At 52.1% G+C, this 18,440-nt stretch overlaps 1 protein-coding gene across 5 annotated transcripts; it reads left to right on the forward strand.

Moving 5' to 3' along the window:
- The first annotated feature begins 268 nt into the window (after positions 1-268).
- TMLHE (trimethyllysine hydroxylase, epsilon) lies at positions 269-17,125 on the forward strand. 5 transcript variants are annotated; one of them, XM_068409049.1, is made up of 10 exons: positions 269-382; positions 652-835; positions 4,610-4,791; positions 4,873-4,980; positions 6,705-6,881; positions 7,621-7,900; positions 9,014-9,133; positions 12,112-12,348; positions 13,044-13,182; positions 14,882-17,125. In XM_068409049.1, the coding sequence occupies exons 3-10, from the start codon at positions 4,611-4,613 to the stop codon at positions 15,011-15,013; spliced, it is 1,374 nt and encodes a 457-aa protein (XP_068265150.1). In that variant the 5' UTR covers positions 269-382; positions 652-835; position 4,610; the 3' UTR covers positions 15,014-17,125. The 5 variants fall into 5 exon arrangements, with proteins under 5 accessions (XP_068265150.1, XP_068265152.1, XP_068265153.1 ...); XM_068409051.1 differs by having other exon boundaries at positions 4,873-4,965; XM_068409052.1 differs by lacking the exon at positions 4,873-4,980.
- The last annotated feature ends 1,315 nt before the right edge of the window (positions 17,126-18,440 follow it).

Genomic DNA, 18,440 nt, shown 5'->3' on the forward strand with positions numbered 1-18,440 from the left:
TATCCGCCCGCCTAGCTCTCTATGGTGTGCGCGGCGCTCTATACGACGGCCTCCCAGCTGTTTGTGGCCACCGGGGCGGCGCCCGGTACCGGCTGCGCCCCCCTCCCACACGGCGCGGTGGCGGCCCCGTGCGCTCTCCATCCCGTGCCGTCTCTATGGGTGCGGGCGCTCTACCCCACGCGTCGCTCTCTATGGCGGGCGGCGCTCTAGCCCAGCCCGCCCGCGCTCGGTGGTGCGGCCCCGCCCCGGGGCGGCCCGCGGCGCCGCCTGAGGCGGCCCCGGCCCCGCCGCCGCTCCCGGCCCGGCCCCGCCGCGGGCTCGGGGCCCGGTACAGCCGCTCAGGAGGAGCCGGGGCGGGTTCGAGCTCGGGGGAGCTGCCGAGGTGGGTCGGGGCCCGGGGCGGGGGGTCCCGGCTCGGCGGGGCGGTGGGAGCGCACGGCTCTCGTACCAGGCCCGGCTGCGGGGCTCGGGCCTGGCGCTCCCCGGGCCTCGTCCTCCCGTCCCGGAGCCCGCCGAGCTGCTGCCGCCGGGGAGGGCGCTGGCGGCGCGGGGCCGCTCTTGGGCCGCCTCTGCCGAGGGCCCCGGGAGCTCCAAACGCGGTTTGTAACGTGGCTTTTTCTTTACTTTTCTTTTTTTTTTTGTCTGTAAAAGGCCAGCGAGACCCTGATGTAAAAGCCTTCGGCTCCTCGGGCAGCGCCGGCGGGCGCAGGGAGCCGGAGGAGGGGGCCGGGAAGAGCCGTGACCTCCAGCACAGACCCTCCGTCGTTCCTCCAGCCCCCCCGAAGCCTCGCTCCGTCTCTTCCCCCGCCTCAGCCCCGTGCTCGCACGGTCCCAGGTAACAGTAGCTGACCCGGAGTTCAGACGGGGATTAAGATGTCAGATGCCATCAGTCTTGCGAAGGAAAGAGCAGGCAGAGCTGTTCTCTCTCCTTCCCTGGTAAAAGGCAACCTCTCCCTGCCCGGGAGAGCTGCCTGGCCCCTCTCTGCCAGGGCAGCACCCAGAGCAGGTGAATAAAGTGATTTAATAATAGTTTACTGTAATAAGTATCCCTGCGGGGGATATACCACGAGGGTTGGCTGCTTTGCTGGAAAAAAGAATTAGAGCTTGTTTCTGCTAAGCTGTGCAGCCTGAAAAGGCTTTGCTTGAGATAGATGAAGAAACTGCAACGAGGAGACTGCAATAAGGTTATGGGAAGGGGGGGTCTGGAGTCGGGTGGTTGGTGTTTAACGTGGGGTGAGCAGATAATTACCTTTACTTCTAGGAAAATGAAGTAGCTGTGAAGCTGGCAGTGTCTGGGATGTCTTTATTAGCTCCTTAATTTAATTGAAATCCCTTGCTGGGAAGGGCTGGAAGGAGAATCTGACTCCTGACAGCCGAGATCTAATAGAGCTGTCTGCTGCAGCGGTGCAGTCTGTGGGAGAGCAGGAGCCTTTCTCAGCAGGGGATGGCAAATCTGCCTGTTGTTTCTTTTGTAATTAATAGGTAAGCGAGGCCAGCTCGGGCTGTTAAACCTTTAACTCTGCTGGCAGTCCAGTGTCTGTCTGAGAGGGGGGACTTGGCCTGTCACGGGGGTCCGTCACCTGGGTTAGCATACGCAGGGTGTGTCCAAGATCTGCAGACAGAGTATTTCTCAGGCTGCTTTGAAAAACGATTTATTTTCTCTTTCTCTGTCTTTTTGAAGTGTAAGGCCTGTTGTGCTCCTGAAACTTTCCTGTTTCTTACAGATCAGAAACCTTTGCTTTAGCCAGGTGCTTCTAGCAATGAAAAAGGGTGTGTGAGTGTAAGCAACTCGAAAATGCTTAATGAAAAATGGATAGTTTTTTTCAGATGCTCAATAAGCTTGAAAAACAGGCTGGACATGCTGTCACAGAGCGATGACACAGGTCTGTTCACGGCACCAGAGCTGCTTCCCTCATGCCAGCAGGCCAGTGTCACCCTGTGCCTGGAAGGTTTTGGCTAAGAGCTGGCTGAAGACCAGAGTCTTGTGTTGTTTCTCCTTCCATATGTTTTCATTGCTGAAACTATTTAGTTACTAATTTTTCCGGCTCAGTATTTTTCTTTGCTCGAAATGGGAATTGTGGCTTTTTGTCAAAGAGCTTAAAAAACCAGTCTTGGTTACTTCAAATACTTCTTGTGTCAGCAGTGAGACCAACTGCTGAAGGGCTAGGCGGGAAGTCTGGGCAGACCAGCCCCTCCTGAGGCCCGCTCTTCCTTCCTCCTCCTTTCACAACATCTCTTGTCTTTTCTCTCAAGAGACTTATGGTAATTCCTCAAATCACAAGATATTTGAGTTTTCTGCCTTTCCCTCTGCCTTTCCTCCTGTTCACCCTGTCACTTCTGGCACAGGTTCTGTGCATGCTCCTGTTTTCATCCACGTTGGGTTCTCTTGGATAGGGTGAGCCGCATGGGAGATATTCACATATAATGTCTGCTTGGGCAGAGGGGCAGGCTTGGTAATGGAACATCTCTCCCTTCTCAAAGTCCACTTGTGTTTACGTGCAGGGTAGTTTAATGCCTTCTTCCTCCTGCCCTTTTTGAATTTCAAGAGAAGCTTTGTCTTGAAATCTCTCAGCTGCCACATTTCACTGCTGCCCAGGTGAGCTGCGTGGCGCCCGGCCAACATAAAGATGAGAAACATAAAGGTGAGGTAAACATGAGGACTGGGGGAGAGAGTTAGCTGTCCAAACAACCAATTCCAGCCAGGAGAGAGCTGTTGGCTCTGATTAAACAAACACAAAATGTAAATCCTGTCTAATCATATAGATTTTTATTTTCAGCTCCTCTTAGGTTTAGCATCTCTTGGAAAGATTAAATTTCAGGCTTCCCTGTGAGTGTTTGTGGTGTCTGCTTCCAGCAAGAACAGCAGAGAAGCAAGAGGTCTCATTGATTAGATTAAATATCTGGGTCACTTACCATTACCTGTGTTTATTCTCTGCTAAGTTTTGATATTGGAAGAGGACGAGATAAAAGGAACATGTGCAGAAAGAGATAACTACGGCTGGAGCTGCCCCAGGCAGAGGCCACCTTCTAAATGGATTTGTAGATGAGCTTTTCCTATCAGCTTTGGGTCCTGGGTGAGGAGATATCAGGCGTGTGCAAACAAGCTTGCTGCTTTTTCCCCCTCTGTTGGGTTAGTGGATATCCTTGATACCCAAAAGCCAAACTGGACAGAGTCTTCCCTCCTGTCTTTGAGTTGTAATGCTTGGTTCAGGGAGTTAAATCCTTTCTTTAAGCTTTGTAAAAGCCAATAAACATCATAATCAATGCCTGGTTGTCTATAGCTGCAGATTTTCTTCATATCAAGAAGAAATATCTTGATATGCATATCAAATTTGGCCAATTCTTTTTCCTATACTGACTTTTCAAAGCTAGGGTGGGTTGGGAAGCATTCTGTCGGAGCTTAGCATTGGCATTTCTACAAAACCTGATATTCTGGCTGGCTGGAGACCACCAACGGGAAGAGTAGGTATTGTGGTGTGTCTTCAGATGCCCTTTGTATTGAAGAGTTGTTACAAATCTCCCTCTGAGAAATCACCTTCTAATCTCTAGCCGAAGGATAACCGTGGCTGGTTTCTCTTCCATGCCAGCTGTGTCCTTCAGAGGAAATAGATTTTCTTCCTCCTCATTGTTTTGCATACTTTTTCTAGAACTGACCTAATTACTGGATTCCTCTAGTTCTTGCTTCTCTAACCAAGGTCACTTTACTGCCCTTATCCCTGTAGTTCTGTCCAGGAACGGTGAATTCAAACTGGGGAGGCTGGAGAGGGGACAAGACCTGCAGCAGATGAGGCTTTGCCAGTCTTTTGCACAAGAGCACTGGACACAGAGCTGTCTCTTCTGGAATTGCTTTGCCTCATGAATCCGAGGATCTCACTTGTTTCTTCTCAGGACTGTTTTCCGCTGTGGTTTATGGTGGTCACAAAATAAGCAAGACACCCTTGTCTCTGCTCCTCCTGTCTCCAGTTGGATTGGATTAGCTTGTTTGTTTAAAAAATTAATTGACCCCCTAAGGGTTAATTCCCTGTTGCCTCCATTACATGCAGCTTTTGAGGGCAGCCAGTCTTCCCATGCAATTTCATGGTCTTCCTCTGAGATGTTGGCAATGCCTGCAAAAATATCTGCTGCAGCTGGTCTAAACAAGGGTAAAGCGCCTGATTTTGTGGAGATTGCCTCGTTGTCTGTGTGTTGTTAAGGATAAGCACGGATTGTGGGCACTGGAGAAAGCCTGGCTGCGTGCCTGGCTGTGCTGCCACTGGGAGAATGCAGAAGTGACGCTGGTACTGGGGCTTGGCAGCGAAGGCGTTTGATACGAGACTCGCCAAACTCTGTGTTTAGTTATTTTTCATGTCCAAACAGTGCCTGGGAGGGAAGTGACTCGCTCCTCTGGCCAGGCTGCCAGTCATCATGCCCACTTCTTTTCTCCCTCCTCAATGGACTAGTTCTCACTCGCCTCTCGTGTCGGTAAATTACAGCTGTGGAGGATGAGACCAGCTTTCCCGAAGTGCCTACGGTGCCTGGCGTAAGAGCACAGAGATCAAGACGGGGCTGCCATGCAGTAGCACAGCCGAGTCACCTTGTTCTTTCCCCTTTCTCTCTCCTGGCTGCTCAGGATGTGGGGCAGGAGGCTGGCGTGGCTGTTCCAGGTGCCGTGCCAGCGGGGTGGAAGCACTAGACATCACTCGCCGTGGCTGCCCTGTGACAGAAGGACCGTCCTCGCTGCTGCGGCTCGCTGGCATCACACGGCCCCAGAGTCCCTCAAGTGTGCCTGGCAGTTACACGGGGACCATCTAGGTAGGTGTGTTGGGTGCGTGTGTACCTGCTTTTGAGGCTGTTTGGGAAGAGGAGTGAGACTTTCCTGACCTTGTTTCCCAGGAGTGATTCCCCCCCCCCACCAAATGGCCTGCGTTGGACGCTGGAGTCTGTTTCACGTTCCCTTTGGGAATTCCCAAAGGCAGGACGGAGCAGGTTTGTCTGCTGGTGGTAAGGCTTTTGTGGTAAGCAAGGCAATGCTAAATCAGAAATCAAATCGAGGCATTCCTGAACAATAACTGCGTCGGAGCCTTGCCCTGTCAGTCCCTTATTTTCTGTGCCGTGCTCGGGGCTCTGACTGGCAGGCGGGATGGCTGGTTTGGTGCGTCCTGCCCCCACTTGTGCATGTTTTCAGTGAAACGCAGTTGCTGGAGCAGGTTTTCGAGCAGCCTGCCTGTCTGTGCGGCTGGATGGCAGGAGCAGCAGGAGGCAGGGGGGCATCAAAGCCTTTTTGATGCAAATTGTACCTCACTGGGAGACTGCTTAAAGAAAAAGCAAGGAGAGTGTGTCTGAACGTGCAGTAACCCAGCAAGGGGGGTATAAATGCTGTCTAATTCAGGCTTTTGTCACTCTGCTTTTGGAGGTGACTTGGCAACTGAGGCATGTGATTCCCCGTGGCCTGTTTGGTTTGGTGCAGTGTTTGTCTGCCTGGGGGATGTCTGCAGAGGCTGGTTAGATGTTGGTACTCCGAGTCACTTGTAAGCAAAGGGAATTGCTCAGTACTTTATCGAAGAGTGGCCCCAAGAAAGGATGTGGTTGTTTTCCCACTGCAAAGTGACCTCGGATACCTGGATTTCAAAAGTGAGCAGGAAGGGCTCTCCTGTTGCCTCTGCTGGCTCTGAGCCCCTTCTGAAGGGCTTGGAGTATTCCTAAGCTGTCCCAGGATGGGACAAGGAGAGGCTTTATAGCAGTGCTGAATGGATACCAAAGCTTTGCATCAAGGTCTTGATGTTGGCTGTAACGCTTGCATGGTTTGGATGTTGGTGTGATTATTTGGTTGCTCTTACCTGTGTTCTGTGCTGGGGTCTACGGCTGTGTTACGTACAGCAGCTGCTCTACAGCTCTGAATTTACTGCTTGGTGAAGAGAGGTGAGAGATGGAAGTATGTAACCAGCATGTTTGTTAGCCATGCTCCTTCTCCCTGTTGCAGGACGAGCTTGCCTGCAAGAAGCAAGACCGTGGTGAAATCACTGACAGCCAGGCCTTCTATGAAGATATTCTGCCTGGTCTTCATCATGGGACAAGCTAGCTTAATTTATGTAAAGAGGTGCTAAGTCTACCAGCCTCTGCATCCTCTGTAAGCAGGATCATAAGGCCGCACCTTGAATCCTGTGTCCAGTTCTGGGCCCTGCACTTCAAGAAAGATGTTGAGGTGTTGGAGGGAGTCCAGAGGAGGGCGACCAAGCTGGTGAAGGGTCTGGAGGGTCTGACCTACGAGGAACGGCTGAGGGAGCTGAGGGTGTTTAGCCTGGAGAAGAGGAGGCTCAGAGGTGACCTTATTGCAGCCTACAACTACCTGAAGGGAGGTTGTAGTGGAGTGGGAGTCGGCCTCTTCTCCCAGGCTACCAGCGATAGGACAAGAGGACACAGCCTCAAGCTTGGCCAGGGGAGGGTCAGGTTGGACATTAGGAAGCATTTCTTCTCAGCAAGGGTCATTAGCCATTGGAAGGGGCTGCCCAGGGAGGTGGTGGAGTCACCATCTCTGGAGGGGTTTAAGAAAAGCCTGGACATGGCACTTAGTGCCGTGGTCTAGTTGCCATGGTGGTGTCAGGGCAATGGTTGGACTCGATGATCCCAGAGGGCTCTGCCAACCTGGTTGATTCTGTGATTCTGTGATTCTATAACTTGTGGGCTCTCGGCACCAATGCATAGTTTGAGCCTGTCCTCCTTTGCAGAGCTGAGGTACGCGAACACGCTGATGCGCTTCGATTTCGTGTGGCTGCGGGACCACTGCCGCTCCACGTCCTGCTACAACGCCAAGACGAACCAGCGCAGCTTGGACACGGCGAGCGTGGACCTGGGAATCAAACCCAAGGCCGTCCGAGTGGATGAGACCACGCTCTTCCTCACGTGTAAGTAGCAAAGTGACCGTACCCTGCGTGTTGTACAGACCACCAGCCCTGCTTGGAGGGAGCCTTGTTGGTGGATCCCACCCTTCAGTTTGCTGGGAGGGGGCAGCCTTATCTCTAGACCAGTAGCTGGTTTGGGAAGAGACTTGGCTGGAAGCAGATTTTAAACTCTGCTCTTCTGAGCAGCGCTGTTGCTGTCAACACGCCTCAGTCTTGAATTTGTGTCTGTTTCCCCCCCTCAGCCCTTTTTGCGTAGAGATGTGTGTATCTTCAGTGTCTGGGTGTTTTATTGGTTGGTTTGAACACAGCAGGAATGCAGGTAGTGAGCAGATTGGTTTTCTTTTCCTTACCCTGTCATGTTTGAGCTGGTATTCCTGATCAGAATTCACATTTTCTGTCCTTTCTCCTCAGTTTCCCAGCTGCTTCCTTCCTTTTCTTGTAGCTTACCTTTATTTATGGGCTTGTCTTCAGTGCTTTACTTCTCCCTGGAGTCCTGTCACTAGAAAACAACCGCTGAATTTGAAACACTTAGCTCTGAATCTGGAGTCGTTGCAGCAATTAAAATGCTTTTTAGGACTTGTGGCCTTAACCAGCTAATATTTTGGGGGGCATCAGGGTGCAAAGAGTCTGTCACCAGACAAAATTAAAGGGTGAGGACTGTCCTAGACTGATGGTGGCACTGACACGATCTCGGGCTGTTCAGTGCGGTTGGGGTGACTGTGACCCTTCTCCCTTGTCGAAGGGCCGGACGGGCACGTGACGCGGTACGGGCTGGAGTGGCTGGTGAAGAACAGCTACGAGGGGCAGAAGCAGCAGGTCATGCACCCGCGGATTCTCTGGAATGCAGAAATCTACCGCCAAGCCCAGGTCCCATCCGTCGACTGCCGGAGTTTCCTGGAGACAGACGAGGGGCTGAAGGAGTTCCTGCAAAACTTCTTGTTATATGGGATCGCTTTTGTAGAGAACGTCACCCCCACCAAAGAGGACACAGAAATCCTAGCGGAAAGGATCAGCTTAATCAGGTAACGAGGGCTGCCCTGGGAAGGCCACTGACAGCTTTGTGGAGGAGCCATGAGGGGTAGACTGTTATTTTCTTTTTGTTTGGACAGGTGCTGCCTTATCCTGTATATTGTGCAGCGTGGCTTGTTTGCAAACAGAAGTTCTGGGTCTTTACAGCCTCTTGAACGGAGGTGGGGTGTCGTGCTGTGGGATCTGACCTCTCTAGGGGAGAGGCTGGAGTCACTGGGTTATGGAGCTGCCTCGGGAGCATACGATGACTTTTGTGATAGTGGAACTGCGCGCAGAGAGGAGTGACTGAAGGAAGTGGCCTGGCTGGGAAGGCTGGAGCTTTGCGAGGGGAAACATTTCCTGTTTTGACTTGAAAGGTTAGGAGGGCAGCCCTGGCCCTGGGAGCCAGTGAGATCAAAAACAATTTGTAGCTCTCGCTACAGAAAAATATTGAGAAATGTTTCTTCTGCGCTTGTTTAAAACGCACCAACAGCATGGCAAGCTGGGGGTTGAGTTTCAGGTTTTAGCCAAGCTGCAGAAACAGCTTAACTTGCCTTGGGCTGTTGGAAGAGGAGGGATTTCATGTAATGAATAGTCACTCCAAATAGAAATGAAGGGCTCCCAAGAATATCCAGCCAACCTCTTTCTCCAGGTACTCTCACCCTGTAGCCCCTGAGCACTGTTTGTCCGTACCCTGTCTGTTCTCCGTGTGTGTCGTAGCGTGGAGGTGGTGAAAACGCAGGATCCTAAGAACAAGAATTGAAATTATTGGGCAACCCCATGGCAGGTACAAGCAAGGGCTGGCTGCACTCTGGCGACTCCTCGTGTCGCTCAGTGGCTTCCCTGGTTGAAGTGGGGCTGATGTTTGGGGTGGAAAGAAGATCTGTATTTGTGGAGAGGCAGCAAGGCTCACTGTGTCGGTCTTCTCGGGGAGGGGAGAGAGAAATTAAGCACTAAAGGAGGCATTAGAAGCACTGTCTCTTGACAGTGTGAATTTTGTGAAGTTGTTCTGCTTTAATTTACTCTGTACACGTGGAGGGGAGTAACCTCAAATGCCAGAGAGGATCTGCTTTGCCTCCCCGCTCAGCCCTGCAGCGCCCTGTGATAACTGCCCGCCTCCTTCGCAGGGAGACCATTTACGGTCGAATGTGGTACTTCACCTCCGACTTCTCTCGGGGAGACACTGCCTACACCAAGCTGGCTCTGGATCGCCACACCGACACCACCTACTTCCAGGAGCCCTGCGGGTAAGTGCTCTTGCTGGGTCACACACACACGGCGCAGAAGGCAGGAACGATTCACAGCGATGCTGTTTTAGCAGCACAGGCTTCATTGTCTCCAGTGCTGCTGATGGGACGTACTGTTACTAGTCACACGGCAGTTCTGGGTCCTGTCTGTTGCCTGTGGAGTGGGGTAGTCTGTAGATCACAGTTTCCTATGCTTGAAACTTCTAGGTCTTCCAGAATGCAGGCAGTGAAGGACTTGGCTGTTAGATAGCTGGCTGGTGCTTGGTGTTGCTGTGGTTCCAGTAGTCTTTGTAGCTACAAAAAAAGGCTCAGTGCTGTGGTCACTTCTGTGCTACCCTGAAGCGTATCTGACAGCCTCGTCTGAAATCACCCTCCACAGTCTCGGTGACACACAGCATCCAGCCTCACAGAAAGGAGCAGCTGATCTGATTTGGGTACATCTGGCAAGGCTCAGCTCCTCCCGCAGCAAGTGACCCTTAGCTGTTGTACAAAGTTGCTGCAAAAGCTTGGTTTGACTTAATCCGGCTGACCTGGGGCAAGCCCTCCTCGCCCACACCAGCACCGTTTGTTTTGCTGGCTGAGCTGGGCTAGTGGTAGCCTGCGGGGAAGGAGAGAGAACAGCTCACCTTGGCACAGCCTGCAGTAACTCTTTCTGCCCTGCCAAGCTGTGAGTGGCAACTGATGTACGTGCTGTGCTCATGTATGCTCTGTGCAGTCACTCTGCTTCGGACAGGCTGGGGTTTGCCTTTTGGCAGCGGTGCAGCCCTGGAGGTAGTCAGAAGCCAGGCTTCCCCAGCCCTTCCGAGGTCACGCCTGTCTGTGCTTCTAAAAGCAGTTTGTAGCTACAGCATTGTTTCCCAAATGCTCCTTTGCAAACTGCTTTTCTGATACAGCCTCGGGGCTGTGAGTTTTATACACAGAGAAAGAAAGTCAGCAGCCCTGATCATAGTTCACAGTGAAGTGCAAGAGACTTAGGCTTAATTTCTAGCTTAATTTTTTTTTTTTGTCTGCTTTCATCTCAATCAAGAGGGGAATCATGGGGAAATGGCCTCGGGGAGAATGGATGGAAGTTCTGTGATCTCTTACAGAACTGGGGCTACAAAGAGAAGCCATCCAGTCCACACCCCCTCCCTAGGGCAGGATTAGCTCTTCCCAAGTGAGGCTGTTAACTTGCTAAACATCTTAATGGGATGTAAAAGCAGAGGAGGACTGAGAGGTGAGACCTGTTGGCTGCACGGGGGTTTCAGAGCAGCCCTTCAGCCCAGGAAGGGCAGTGTTACCCAGGTGGCACCCTGAGCCCTGCTGTCTGTGCCCAACCAGGCAGGAACCTTTTGGGTGGTAGCATTTGTTGTAAAGCAGCTCGGTGGCAGGAGCAAAGTAAGTGGATCTGGGTGTGCTCTGTGGAGCTAGAAGGATACCTGTGAAGCGTGGGGCCTGCCACACACTTCCAGACAGATGTAGTTGGGTTCCATGTTCTCGGTGAACAGCTGACTGCAGCACCCATGTGCTTTCATGACCTGCAGTGTTACCTGCTTGGCTGACTTGTTTTAGGAGCTCACAAATTCTTCCCCAAAATCAAATTTTAAAAAGTAATTAGCAATCAAAGCTTCAGCCTATGTTAGAGCTTTGATTAAGCTGCTCGGTGCCAGGACTGTAGCACTCAACAGCTATTTTTATACCTTTCTTTTCCACTTGGAAGGATTCCCTTCACGTAGGTGTATTCTCATCTGCAGCCAACTGAAGTACATCAGGCAATGGCAGCATGGGCTGGATTAGTCGGGGTAACCATTAACCCTTGCAGTCCTGCAAAACTGTAGTTGTGCAGGAAGAACATGAATTTCTGGCTTTCCTGAGCCCCCATCTTTGCCAGAAATCCCTTCTTCCCAGACTGTTTCAGACTTGCTTCCAAAACACTTGAACCAGTCTTTGACCTGCTTCTAAAGGAAATGAGGTGTTTTTCAAGAAAGATGTGTTCATTTGAATATCTGCTTTCATCTGAAATCAGCCAAAGCTGACAAGTCTCAAATTATTGTGAAGGGTAGAGGATAGAAACTCCCCAAGCTATGGGAAAGACTTCAACTCACTCCTCAGGTACCAGAGCCTGCCCTCAGAAGAGGCTTTCTCAGCACCCCGAGCTGCAGGAGGAGGTTGCTGCCTTTGAGGCACAAAGCGTCCTTTGCTCCAGCGCTTGTGGACTGACTTTGGAAAATTATCCTGAAACTGTTGTGGGTAAAAGCGTGGTTAGGGCACGGGGTGAAAAGGTGCTGGTGAGGGTGGAGCTGGGAGGTTCTGCCACATCGCTTGCTGTGGGACTGGGTTAGGAGGCTGTGAAGGGAGATCAGAAGATAAAGGCTTTCCCAGAAGGTCACAATTAATTTTCTGACAAGTGAGGTTGGTACACTGTGTAAATTGGGCGTAGGTGGCTCGAGGCAGCTCCTGGGTAGTTGTTCCTGCCAGTACAATGCCTGCCTTGCTTGGATGAAAGGAAGGGGAAGCTTCAGAGAAGTAGTAGAAGGACAAAAGCCAAGTTGGATGACTTCCCACTAGGGAAGGGGTGTCCTGTGGGTAAGCTGCTCATTTGGGACTCCTCTGCTCCAGGCTTTCCAAGGGTCTTTAATGTGTTGCCTTGAGGGACTTCTCTTGACTGCTTGTGGGAGACCATGATGTACCTGCCTCTGAGTGAGAGTCGCCCTGAACTCCCCTTGTAGTTTCCTGGAGACCTTAACAGGACAACCAGCATTTCTTTAACTGTCCTCTTGTCCTGAGATGTTCTAGGGAAGTTTTATGCTTTTCAACCTCTGCATCCTACTGCCTGGATGGACTTTGGTTGATACAGGCCTGATCCTACACCACCTGAAGTCTCCCAGGCTCATGTCACTTGATCTACATCTGTCTGGGTCTGTGGGGAGCGCCTTCTCTCTGCAGGACAGGCAGCCAAGGTCTTTTCTCTTGTGCTCTGGATTCTCTCCCTCGTGCAGCATCCAGGTGTTTCACTGCCTGAAGCATGAGGGCACGGGCGGGCGGACGCTGCTGGTGGATGGCTTCTACGCGGCAGAGCAGGTTCTCCGGCAAGCCCCTGACCAATTCGAGCTGCTCAGCAAGGTGCCCTTGAAGCACGAGTATGTTGAGAGTGTGGGAGGCTGTCACAACCACATGATCGGAGTTGGGCCCGTCCTCAACGTCTATCCCTGGAACAACGAGCTTTATCTGATCAGGTAACATCAACATGAGGCCTCTTGCTTATGGGGAGGAGAGAGCATTGTGGCAGACAATGTGGGGTGGTTTTCCAGAAGATATAAACTAAAAAACAGCGTATATTTGAGGGGCAGGGGTGTGAACCACAGAAACACCCTGCGTATCCTCCTGGGCTGTGCATTGCTGCTTTAGAGGAAGCGTCAGAACCACCGATATAAAGATGAGTGTCGGTGCTGAGCACTGATTTTTCGCTCCTGTCATCCTGCCTTCAGCTCCATGCCCTCATCTCACCCCATTTGAGAGGCAGCAGAATTCAGCCCTTCTCTGAAGGAGCCTCTAGAAACTAGCCTGGCATACAGGGAACGGGGAGAGCATAGACTTTGGTCCACTTCCAAAGGAAACTTGGGCTCCTTTCTTAGTGCAGGAGGCTGCCCAGCACTGCTTCACTGTTATCCTGAACAGCCTTCAGCCTTGCCCGTTGTTGCGGCGCATCCTTCCATGGAAAACCAGCCAAAACAGTTTTACACTTAACAGTAAACTTCCTCCTTCCTCCCAGTGTTGTGTGTTCTCCTTCAAGTCCTGCACGTGCAGTGTAACCTCCCCGATCATCTCTGTAGCCTCCCTTAAACACTGACTCTACAGGGTTCCCTTTGGAAACACCTGGCTGTGCTCGTGGAGCTCTGCAGGCAGTCTCTTACCTCTCCTTTACTTTTAGATACAATAACTATGATCGTGCTGTCATCAACACCGTGCCTTACGATGTCGTGCATCGCTGGTACGCTGCTCACCGCACACTCACTGCAGAGCTCAGGAGACCTGAAAATGAGCTGTGGGTCAAACTGAAGCCGGGCAAGGTAGGGCTTGGAGTTGGGAGGCTCGTGTGGGTTTGGTACAGGGAGGGAGGCAGGGTGCTCCTTTGGATGGGCAGCCTTGTTGCCACTAAGGTAAAAGCTTCAGGCAAGCCCCACGTGCTGCAGTTTCCCTCTTCACAGCTGTTTTGAGGTACCCTGTGTTACAGCACTGGCATCTGTTGTGTGTGTTCCTACCGTCCTAAAAGAATACGAGCTTCCAGATAAGGCAGAAATGTTTAATTCAAACTCTGCCTCCGAGGAAAGTTAGTCTCAGCTCAGGGAGAGAAGATCTTTCCAGTCACTGAAATGAGGACCCTCAGAAGCAGAGAGGCTGGGGACACTTAATGTTCAGCCTCTAACTTCTTCCAGAAGAAAATTTTATTTTGATGGGGATATAAAGGTGTGAGAAGCTGAATTTGCTTCTGTTCTGATGTTATATTTGAACGCTGACATTGCCAGCGAATCACAGGAGACCCAGGCTGTCCTCACTGCCCCAGAAACGGCTGAGGTGCCTCAGCACACCTTGGTGCTGAAAGGAGGAAGCTCTGCTGGGTGCTGGGTGCAGCTTCGGAGGATGCTTCGAAGAGCTAGAGCCAGAGTTGTAGGCTGGAGAGGTGTTACGGGTGCATGGCTTCTTCCTTCAGCTGTGCCTGCTTGAAGGGGTTGTATTCCTACAAGGTCTAGATGCAGCCCCAAAAACTAAAGAGTCCAGCAGGGAAGATGATCATATTGGAGCCCCTACACCTCTCTGCTCCCAAGGATGCCTGGAGGGGGGGGAAGTGACACCGCAGAGGCTGAAGATGGCCAGTTTCTGTTGCTGGTGAACTATTGCACGGCCTCTCCAGTAGGAAAACAAAGAGCCCAGAATGTATTTCTGTGCTTTGCTAGCTGCCATGTTTTAACCTGTGGTTAGAAGCAGAGCAAAACTGCTGGCTTCAGGTAAACCAGCTGTGCTAGATGACGTGAAACATCTGGCTGTAGTCTCATGAGCTGTCTGACAGTGTTGAACAGGGAAGGTCCTGCCTGCCGGGGCATACCCTTACTTGCTCTTCCAGCCTCTAGGCATTCTTCATCTTGGCACTGGTGAGGCCGCACCTCGAATCCTGTGTCCAGTTCTGGGCCCCGCACTTCAAGAAAGATGTTGAGGTGTTGGAGCGAGTCCTGAGGAGGGCAACCAAGCTGGTGAAGGGTCTGGAGGGTCTGACCTACGAGGAACGGCTGAGGGAGCTGGGGGTGTTTAGCCTGGAGAAGAGGAGGCTCAGAGGTGACCTTAGTGCAGTCTACAACTGCCTGAAGGGAGGTTGTAGTGAAGTGGGAGTCGGCCTCTTCTCCCAGGCAACCAGCGATAGGACAAGAGGACACAGCCTCAAGCTTGGCCAGGGGAGGTTCAGGTTGGATATTAGGAAACATTTCTTCTCAGCAAGGGTCATTAGGCATTGGAAGGGGCTGCCGAGGGAGGTGGTGGAGTCACCATCTCTGGAGGGGTTTAAGAAAGGCCTGGACATGGCACTTAGTGCCATGGTCTAGTTGCCATGGTGGTGTCAGGGCAATGGTTGGACTCGATGATCCCAGAGGGCTCTTCCAACCTGGAAGAGATCACCTTCTGTGATTCTGTGATCTCCAGGACCTGCCCTGTTAGGGGCTCCTGGCCCTGGCTGCAGTGGTTGCCCTTCTTCTGACAGCCTTTTCCCTTCGCCTCCAGGCCCTGTTCGTAGACAACTGGCGCATCCTGCACGGCCGGGAAGCGTTCACGGGGTACCGCCAGCTCTGTGGCTGCTACCTGACCAGAGACGATGTGCTGAACACCGCGCGCCTGCTGGGCCTCCAGGCTTAGCCCCGAGCACCCTCCACAGAGGGGCTGTCAGACCTCCGGCACCACCACACCGAAGATGTTGCACATACCTCAGACGCCTTCGCCCTCTCCAAGCAGCTCTCAGCACCTGCTCAGGAGAGGGAGCAGGTGGAAGCCAAAGGCTGTGGGAGCTTTATGGGACCATATTCTGCCTTCGAGCGTGGTCAGCTCTTGCTGCCTGCGCACCCAGCCTGCTCTTTCCAGCCAGCCAGCCTGTCTCAGCTCTGCTGAGGGAGGGTTAATCGCACCGCGGGAAGTGCTCCCAGCACCTGTTGATGTGAAGTGCTCCTCCAGTGCCTTCAGGATTTGAAATCTCTGCCTTTTTCCCTGTTGTCCAGCCTTTTTGTCAGCTGGCAGTTCTAGGGGTTTTTTTTTTTTTAGCAGAGCAGAATGCAAATCTTTGGGGCCTTGTCTCACCCCAGGCTGGACTTGACCCTTTCTAGAGACAATGAAAATCTGTGGTCCTGATTTGATGAAAATGCCACTACTCAAACTTGAGGGCTATTGGCATATTCCAGTGGCTTCTTCTTAAACGTACTGTGTACCCACGTAACAGTCACTGGTACAAGCCATGCTGCTTGAGAGAGCCTGGAAAGAGAACCTGGTATAGTGAGGGTACTTCTGGGAAGGTTTAGGTTAGAAGGAAAGGGGGAAGTGGCAAGATCTGCATGTTGGGAAGGAGAGATGACTGTGTTAGATGTATTCCTCACCTTTCCTTGACTTCTCAGGTTCTTTCTGCCTGTTGCACCGTGCTTGTATCACAGGCGAAGGCTCAGCAGCTACAGTATTCACTGACAGATTTCCCCCTGTGCCTGCTCTTTCGTCTTTCCTGAGGAAGGAATTTGTGGTAGGTCATCGTCCCACTGGCTGCTGGATGAGGCTGACTCTTTTTCCCACCAGATTCTCCTGCACGTGCAGGTAATGGACGCAGAGGTGCCTTTCAGCTCCTGGGCGCTGGGAGGGTAAACTGGAGTCTGGCACACTGAAGGGCCACAGTGTAAGCAATAAAAGCGACTCCTGTCACTATTAGAAACATTGGAATTTTAGAACCAAGAGGGGATTTTAGGATTTTTTTTTTATTTTTCATTCTTCTGTATCTTTAGGGGTGTTCACTCTGCTCTGACTAGACCTTAAAACAGGGCTGGTCCCTTTTGCTCCTGGCTCTCCTGTGCAAGCAAGATGCTCTTGTGTCCGAGGTACACGTGCAGCGCAGATGCCTATGGGCTAAGTGTGCTGCTCTCATTTAACCTAAATACTGAATATACAGATCCTGGTGTTGAGACGCTCTTGAAAGCTTCCCTTGACATGGCCTGAGCTGCCCCACGCTGTCTCTCGCAGTTTCCCCTCCGCGGTGAGCCGCTGCTGCAGTCAGCAGGCGTTGGAAGGGGTTTCTGAGGGAAGGCTTGGCAGGAGGCTGCTCATCAGAGGGTGTGTGAGGGAGTGAAACATGAGCAGTGGTGGCAGGTAATGCAAGCTCGAAGTGAGCTGCCTCCTGTCAGGTACTGCCGGGGCCTGTGAACGGCAGCTTCAGACACAGGCAGGGACTTGAATTTTCCTCTAGGCTGAGCCAGGGAATTCCTCGAGCAGCCTGCAGCGTGTAGTCTGTTGCTTTCTTCATCAGGCATTTTGTTTATAGGTTCTCCTTAGGTGCCAGTTACGCCAGCACAGCTTAGTTGTGAAGTTTTACAAGTCTTCCTAGAGGGCTAAATCCTTCCTGAGCAGCTTGTGAGCACCAAACTTCACTGAAAGGACCAGGACTGCTTGGCAGCTGCTGCCTGTCTGCCGTGGGCGTTTGTTGTGCCGTGGTACAGAACAGGTTCTGTTTGCTCTAATGGCATCGGAGCAGGTTTTGTAATCGAGCTTTTTCAGTTCTTTCAGCCAATAAATGATGAAGCGCTTCCTCCTCCTTCCCCCTGCACTGGTGATGCGATGTATGTGTAGGACACTTTCCAAACCCAAGAAATCAAGTGTTCAAATAAATGATTTATGAAGTGGTAAGCTTAACAAAATATATATATATTTCAAGCAATCATGAACGGGAAAGTAAGTCTGTATTAACCATCAAAAGGTGGAATAAACGTGAGGAGCAGTAAACCAGGGCCTCTGCATTGACTTCTCCTCGTTCACTCTCACTGGCCACACGATGGCAGAAGATACCAGAAATTAGTATTAAAAAGTCACTGGTAAGTCCCATCGCTCTGTGGCTTTAGGGGTAGCAGTGATGCAGGCTCTGCTTCTTCCTCTGTGTTATATCCATGTCTTCTGACAACCTTGAGCAGCTCCGCAGCCGCGACGATGCCACATCGTGAAGCTTTTGGGTGCTGCTCAAGAGAAGAGGATGAGTGGGTGATCCCAGGGAAGTGCTGCAGCGCCTGCACGGGTTAAATGTGCCGGACTCTTCCCTGAGGTTTGTTCTCCTCGTCACCTGCTCGGGTTTTTTTCCCCTTCTGCGGGAGGCAGAACACAGAGGGGACACCGCAGAAATTAATGGGGGAAAAATAAAAGTGAGAGGAGACAAGGCTGGCCATGTTTGCTCCGTGGGGCTCTTCATGCTCCCCTGCTTCTACCTTCTCCTCTCCACCATTGCTCACCCCGAGCTCCCACCACAGGAGACGTTTGCTCTTCGCCCACCTCTGTCTCTAACCCACGCCGCAGCGTTACTGGCTGCCTCTGCCTTTTCATTTCCTTCTCTGAGCAGCAGCTTTGCCCCCAGGCCCTCCTTTGTTTGCTCTTTGAAGCTCTCAGGGGTCGGTGTGGCTTTCCTTGCGGCTGCAAATGGCTCGGCGCTCGCAGACCTCAGGCGCTCGCTGGCCGCGTCTCGGGGCAAGCTACTTCCCACTGGAGACGTGCAGCCTCGTATTTTAAAGGCTTCCAGGGGCACACTGGTCCTCTCAACAGCCTGGCTGCTCCTCATAATTTATTCTTCCACGTTTCAATCCATCCCAGGCCCGTGTGGCTGAATATCGTCCTTTGAGACTGCTTCTGAATGCGTGGGGGACCTGGTGACAGAGGACAGAGGAGGGCGACCAAGCTGGTGAAGGGTCTGGAGGGTCTGACCTACGAGGAACGGCTGAGGGAGCTGGGGGTGTTTAGCCTGGAGAAGAGGAGGCTCAGAGGTGACCTTAGTGCAGTCTACAACTACCTGAAGGGAGGTTGTAGTGCAGTGGGAGTCGGCCTCTTCTCCCAGGCAACCAGCGATAGGACAAGAGGACTCAGCCTCAAGCTTGGCCAGGGGAGGTTCAGGTTGGACATTAGGAAGCATTTCTTCTCAGCAAGGGTCATTAGCCATTGGAAGGGGCTGCCCAGGGAGGTAGTGGAGTCACCATCTCTGGAGGGGTTTAAGAAAAGCCTGGACATGGCACTTAGTGCCGTGGTCTAGTTGCCATGGTGGTGTCAGGGCAATGGTTGG

The sequence above is a fragment of the Nyctibius grandis genome, chromosome 10 (genome assembly GCF_013368605.1).
Source record: "Nyctibius grandis isolate bNycGra1 chromosome 10, bNycGra1.pri, whole genome shotgun sequence".
In the NCBI taxonomy this organism is placed as follows: Eukaryota; Metazoa; Chordata; class Aves; order Nyctibiiformes; family Nyctibiidae; genus Nyctibius; species Nyctibius grandis.